Below are 7,618 nucleotides of genomic sequence, written 5' to 3'. Positions count from 1 at the left end.
AATCAGACAGATTGAATATATAAGAGAAAAATTTAAAATGAAATATATAGATTGTTTTACAAGTTTTGAATTGCAAGCTTATTTCAGGACTTGTCCGTTAATTTTCTGATATTAATATATTATTTAAATAGTATCATTAGTACATGCATTCATTAATTAAGAAAGATTATTATAACTTGTTGTAATACTGCATATCATATTCTACACTCTATTTTATTACTCTTTATATATATATATGTTAGAGGTATGTTAGAATGATGGTAATAAGTCTGTAAAATAGGCAACTTATTGATTTATTACAAATAATTATTTATACATAAGTTTATAAGGGCAAAGTTTAGAAATATTTAATATTGATGATAATGCGATATAACAATATAATACTTTTTGTGAGAACATTGGAAAAGCATATGCAAGTCTTAAGGTTTTTGGCAAATTAATGACATCAAATTTATCTATAATAGTTCTGGATGTTCTATTATCCTCATACAAATGGGTTATTTCTTTGTGGTTTGAATACTATTTAAACTTTTGTTATAAACATAAGTAATTCTCTAGAGCACCTACCAACAAGTGATTCATATAAATGTTGGTGGCACTACGACAATGGCGTACTTCACATTGTTTTTGTTGTCATTTCAAACCAAAAAAAAGTATTGGAAATATTTGTTCGTTTATTTATATATTTATTAATGTAATTTATAGGTTTTTTAACGTTTTTTAACACTTTGGCACTATAACTTGTAAACCTAATAGTGTTTGTAAATGCGGTTATGATTTGATTGTCAACAAGTAGATTTACTTTGAAATTTTCCTAATTAATTAGAGCAATACGAGGTTTGCAGTTTTATAATTGATATCCAGGCTTTATTTTAAGTTATTTTCAGGTAGTGTCAGTGTGTAGTTTTGCATCAGTATTAAGTTTACCAATGTTTTTTAACACTTTGGAGCTAAAACTTGTAAACCTATAGTGTTTGTAAATGCGGTTATGATTTGATTGTCAACAAGTAGATTTACTTTGAAATTTTCCTAATTAATAAGTGCAATACGAGGTTTGCAGTTTTATAATTGATATCCAGGCTTTATTTTAAGTTATATTCAGCTAGTGTCAGTGTGTAGTTTTAATCAATTAGTTTAAAAATGTTGCTATGTAATTTATGTCACTGACAGATACAAAATTCAAATTGGTGAAATATATGTTTAATTAACGTGTGCGATTGAGGTTTCGCATATTTATTGTGTAAAGCATAATGTTGTACTTCACTTTTAGTGTGGTTTTAATAATTTGCTTCAAAATTGTTTGATGCTGTAGTAATTCCTAAATCAATTTCATTAGCTGTTATAATGCCTAATTTCTGAAGGAAAAGTGTTTAAAAGCGTGCGGAATTGTGTTTTAACTCGGTTTATCATATTTATCAAGGCATTTCGCCCATATCGTCGTCTGATTTAAACAGAAATTTCGAATGGGATTTATGTTTTCCTTCAGGTGATGTTTTTGTTCAGCATTTGCATCCGCCATTTTGAATCCGTGCAACAGCTATTAAACTAGCTACTAATCAGCTCGCAGCTCATTAGCGCGTCAGCATCCGAACTGTTAACATCTCCGCGCAGTGCAGTGCAACAAATTAGTGCATATTATTATTTTAAATCAAAACTGTGTCTAAAAAGTGTGTTCTCGTGTGCAACGAGCATTTAAAAGAAGGTAAGTGCTGCTATTTTGTATTATTTTGCACAAATATTGCATTTTACTATCACGACAAGTGACGCCGTCTGGTTCTGATGCCAACGATATTTTGCGTGTTTTAAAATGTTGTATCCATGCTTTATTTGTTCATTTACGATAAATATATGTATGTTTATTTGATATTATTGCACTTTTTTCTATTATTTATTGAGATTTTTGCACTTTTTTTGCAATTTAAAATTTGCGTTTTTGGATAATCCAAGATGGCGGCCATAACCATAACCGATGGTTTTGTTCTGTTTTAAACAATACAGTCGTTTCCACGACGTATTAATAATAAAAATTTGATACATTTTGATCTGGTGTATCTATTTAGATATCAAAAATAGGTCTGTACATTTTTTTTGCAAAAAAGCAAACTTAAGTTTTTTGGTGTTGTACCGAAAAAAAATGGCGGCTCTCAACTGTCAACTAACGAAAGTTTGAATTGAAATTTTAGCAATACAATCGTATCTGCAATTATAATATAATTTCATTTCACGAACTGAATACAATTTTGTATGAAAATTTCAAATTATTTGCAATTGAATAAAGTTCTATTCATATTGTTTTCATTATCATAAATTCTTTGTATCGAACATAAATTACATACATTGTTAGAAGATCTGCTCTTTTCTTCTATTAATACTTCAATTTTATGATAAATATACAACGATACTATTATTTGAACGTTTGCTTTTTTTTATTATATTTTTGAAGATGACCAGCGGCGATATTATAAATTGGATGTTTGCCGCATTTTTATTATTTTTGGCAACGATATTATAAATTGAACGTTTGCCGCTTTTTATTATTTTTGGCAACGATATTATAAATTGGACGTTTGCTGCTCTTATTATATTTTTGGCAACGATATTATAAATTGGACGTTTGCTATTTTTATTATATGTTTGGCAACGATATTATAAATTGGACGTTTGCCAATTTTTATTATTTTTGGCAACGATATTATAAATTGGACGTTTGCCGCTTTTTATTGTTTACACAATATTATTAAATATACTTTGGCTGTTTTTATTATATTTTTGGCAACGATATTATAAATTGGACGTTTGCCGTTTTTATCATATTTTTGGCAACGATATTATAAAATGGACGTTTGCCGTTTTTATCATATTTTTAGCAACGATATTATAAATTTGACGTTTGCTAATTTTTATTATATGTTTGGCAACGATATTATAAATTGGACGTTTGCCGTTTTTATTATATTTATGGCAACGATATTATAAATTGGACGTTTGCTATTATAATTATTTTTTGGCAACGATATTATAAATTGGACGTTTGCCGTTTTTAATATATTTTTGGCAACAATATATTAAATTGGACGCTTGCTGTTCTCAACTAAAATAAAATCTAAACAATAATTATTACTTTTTTAAATAGTAATTGCATTTATTAATTGAAGTCTCTTTTAATTACAGATATGAGCCATCAACGGGAACAATGACGTCAAAGTAGATCCTCTGGAACATCCAAGGTCCTCAATATTAAGATCTTCATCAGTGATGGAAATTATCAGGTACTAATATAGTACACAATATTATTAAATATACTTTGGCTGTTTTTATCATATTTTTGGCAACGATATTATAAATTGGACGTTTGCCGTTTTTATTATATTTTTGGCAACGATATTATAAAATGGACGTTTGCCGTTTTTATCATATTTTTAGCAACGATATTATAAATTGGACGTTTGCTAATTTTTATTATATGTTTGACAACGATATTATGAATTGGACGTTTGCCGTTTTTATTATATTTATGGCAACGATATTATAAATTGGACGTTTGCTATTATAATTATTTTTTGGCAACGATATTATAAATTGGACGTTTGCCATTTTTTATTAAATGTTTGGCAACGATATTATAAATTGGACGTTTGCCATTTTTTATTATATGTTTGGCAACAATATCATAAATTGGACGCTTGCTGTTCTCAACTAAAATAAAATCTAAACAATAATTATTACTTTTTTAAATAGTAATTTTATTTATTAATTGAAGTCTTTTTTAATTACAGATATGAGCCATCGACGGGAACAATGACGTCAAAGTAGATCCTCTGGAACATTTAAGGTCCTCAATATTAAGATCTTCATCAGTGATGGAAATTACCAGGTACTAATATAGTACACATGTTGCAATATTATTAAATATACTTTGGCTGTTTTTATTATATTTTTGGCAACGATATTATAAATTGGACGTTTGCCGTTTTTATCATATTTTTAGCAACGATATTATAAATTGGACGTTTGCTGCTTTTTATTATATTTTTGGCAACGATATTATAAATTGGACGTTTGCTATTTTTATTATATGTTTGGCAACGATATTATAAATTGGACGTTTGCTGCTTTTTATTATATTTTTGGCAACGATATTATAAATTGGACGTTTGCTATTTTTTATCATATGTTTGGCAACGATATTATAAATTGGACGTTTGCTGCTTTTTATTATATTTTTGGCAACGATATTATAAATTGGACGTTTGCTATTTTTATTATATTTATGGTAACGATATTATAAATTGGCCTTCTGCTATTTTTTATTATATGTTTGGCAACGATATTACAAATTGGACGTTTGCCGTTTCTATTATATTTTTGGCAACGATATTATAAATTGGACGCTTGCTGTTCTCAACTAAAATAAAATCTAAACAATAATTATTACTATTTTAAATAGTAATTCCATTTATTAATGAAATCTCTTTTAATTACAGATATGAGCCATCATCGGGAACAATGACGTCAAAGTAGATCCTCTGGAACATCCAAGGTCCTCAATATTAAGATCTTCATCAGTGATGGAAATTATCCAGGTACTAATATAGTACACAATATTATTAATTGGACTTTGGCTGTTTTTATTATATTTTTGGCAACGATATTATAAATTGGACGTTTGCCGTTTTTATCATATTTTTAGCAACGATATTATAAATTGGACGTTTGCTGCTTTTTATTATATTTTTGGCAATGATATTATAAATTGGACGTTTGCTATTTTTATTATATGTTTGGCAACGATATTATAAATTGGACGTTTGCTGCTTTTTATTATATTTTTGGCAACGATATTATAAATTGGACGTTTGCTATTTTTTATCATATGTTTGGCAACGATATTATAAATTGGACGTTTGCTGCTTTTTATTATATTTTTGGCAACGATATTATAAATTGGACGTTTGCTATTTTTATTATATGTTTGGCAACGATATTATAAATTGGACGTTTGCCATTTTTTATCATATTTTTAGCAACGATATTATAAATTGGACGTTTGCTATTTTTATTATATTTTTGGCAACGATATTAAAAATTGGACGTTTGCCATTTCTTATCATATTTTTAGCGACGATATTATAAATTGGACGTTTGCTATTTTTTATTATATTTATGGTAACGATATTATAAATTGGCCTTCTGCTATTTTTTATTATATGTTTGGCAACGATATTACAAATTGGACGTTTGCCGTTTCTATTATATTTTTGGCAACGATATTATAAATTGGACGCTTGCTGTTCTCAACTAAAATAAAATCTAAACAATAATTATTACTATTTTAAATAGTAATTCCATTTATTAATTGAAGTCTCTTTTAATTACAGATATGAGCCATCTGGAACATCCAAGGTTCTCAATATTAAGATCTTCATCAGTGATGGAAATTATCAGGTACTAATATAGTACACAATATCATGTTTTTACTAATCATGTTTACTTATCTATGCACAATATTATTAATTGGACTTTTGCTGTTTTTATTATTTTTGGCAACGATATTATAAATTGGACGTTTGCTGCTCTTATTATATTTTTGGCAAGATGGCGCTTCTGCGTTGAAATGTCAAACTGACATTTGAGCAATTGAAGAACAGTCATTCTCTTTGTGTTTAATAAACTGAAAATTTAATAAAGATAATTTATTGAACTTACCGATAAGATGCAAGGTAAATTTTGTGTTTTTATGATTAATTGTGCTTGCAATTATTTCGAATATTGTTTTCAGAATCTACAAGGCCTGAGTTATATGAAGAGGTGAAATTATATAGAAATGCTCGTGAGAGAGAGAAGTATGTGATAATGTATTTTCCTAAATATTTTAGATCATTTATTGGTAAAAGTAAGGTTTGTAAAAGTACTGCAGCAATTGCATTTTAAAAATTAAACACTCATTGAGTGGTCATGATTTATATTCATCTAAATAAATTCGTGCATATAATTTTTTCATATTTTCAGATATTATATGATTCCCTAGTTAAAAATGAAATTCTATAAATACTTTTCTGATAATTCAGAATTATTTACAGTAATCATGATAATTTTTTGTTATAGGCACGATAATATGACAGATTTGTATGCTGTTATTAGTACAATGCAACATTTAGAAAAGGCTTACATAAGAGATTGTGTTACACCTCAGGTAATTTATAAATAATTTTCTTAATGCCAAATATAAACTTAAATTTTATTGTTTCTTTTATATATATATATATATATATATATATATATTATATATCTTTACTAGGAATATACAGCAGCATGTTCGAAGCTGCTAGTTCAATATCGGGCAGCATTCAAACAAGTTCAAGGTGATGACTTCCCTAACGTTGAAGCATTTATAAATAAGTACAAGGTAAACTTTCTTATGACATATGTACATATATATCATGTTTATCTAACAATATTTTATCTTATTAGCTAGACTGTCCTGCAGCTTTAGAACGTATTAAAGAAGATCGACCAATTACTATCAAAGATGATAAAGGCAATACAAGTAAATGTATTGCTGATATTGTTTCAGTAAGTTTCTTTATGTTTGAGTTTATGAAGAAAAGTTTATGACAAAATGATTTGTAGCCATATATTATCTTTTTGATTAAATTTGTTAAATTATTTTTATATATCTTATACTTTTGAATTTGTGGTCCATACAATCAATCTAATCATTTCAACAAATCAATACATTTATTAAATTAGGCACTGATATCATAAAAGTTATTAATATTTTAATATATTACATACATCAAATTTAAATATAAATTTTAGCTCTTTATAACTCTGATGGACAAATTACGTTTACAAATACGTGCTATGGATGAACTTCATCCAGATGTCAGAGACCTGGTAGAAACCATGTCAAGATTGAGTTTGTTACCTGCTGATTTCGAAGGAAAACTAAAGGTTTCTTGAAAAATAATAGGTTATCACACAAAACTTAAAAGATTTTAACTATAATTTGAATTTTTCAGATTGGATCTTGGCTATCTCGATTGAATAATATGCAAGCCTCTGATGAATTGTCTGATTCAGAAGTCAGACAGCTATTATTTGATTTAGAAAGCTCATATGATGCTTTTAATAAAACTCTTCATCAAACTTAGTTTTGAAATAACAGTTATATATATGATAGGTATAAGATATGATATTATAATGGAAAATGAATTTATTCAGTGTATCTATAATCGCCGTTTTATTCAGTTAAAATAAATATGTATATACTTACATGAAAATTCAAGTATGTATATATATATATATATATATATATATATATATATTGTAGAGCTTTGAACAAAGAATCCAAAAATTAATAAAGAAAAAAAAGTTTTTTAATAAATTATTTCTTTATTTATTTATTTACTGTCGACGTTTTGGAACTAGGTATGTCCCATCTACAGGACATCTGTCAAGAAACATGATCTTGATAAAATTTAAGCAAACAATATGTTTAAGAAAAACAGAAAATGGTGAATTTTTTATATAAAATGAATAAATAATGGAAAAAATAATGTACAGAAATATGACATATAATGAAAATGATAAAAATAAATGATTGGATTATATAACA

General features: G+C 27.0%; 1 protein-coding gene across 1 annotated transcript; it reads left to right on the top strand.

Moving 5' to 3' along the window:
• Positions 1-5,597: 5,597 nt before the first annotated feature.
• On the top strand, positions 5,598-7,182 carry LOC113363395 (vacuolar protein sorting-associated protein 28 homolog). Its single transcript, XM_026605895.1, has 7 exons — positions 5,598-5,720; positions 5,780-5,843; positions 6,106-6,193; positions 6,299-6,406; positions 6,472-6,573; positions 6,820-6,954; positions 7,023-7,182. The coding sequence occupies exons 1-7, from the start codon at positions 5,714-5,716 to the stop codon at positions 7,152-7,154; spliced, it is 636 nt and encodes a 211-aa protein (XP_026461680.1). The 5' UTR covers positions 5,598-5,713; the 3' UTR covers positions 7,155-7,182.
• The last annotated feature ends 436 nt before the right edge of the window (positions 7,183-7,618 follow it).

Source organism: Ctenocephalides felis, unplaced genomic scaffold, assembly GCF_003426905.1.
Source record: "Ctenocephalides felis isolate EL2017-DRISC unplaced genomic scaffold, ASM342690v1 CF-g0.4_SCAFFOLD_00845, whole genome shotgun sequence".
NCBI classification, from domain to species: Eukaryota; Metazoa; Arthropoda; class Insecta; order Siphonaptera; family Pulicidae; genus Ctenocephalides; species Ctenocephalides felis.
This window is presented reverse-complemented; position numbering and strand designations above follow the sequence as displayed.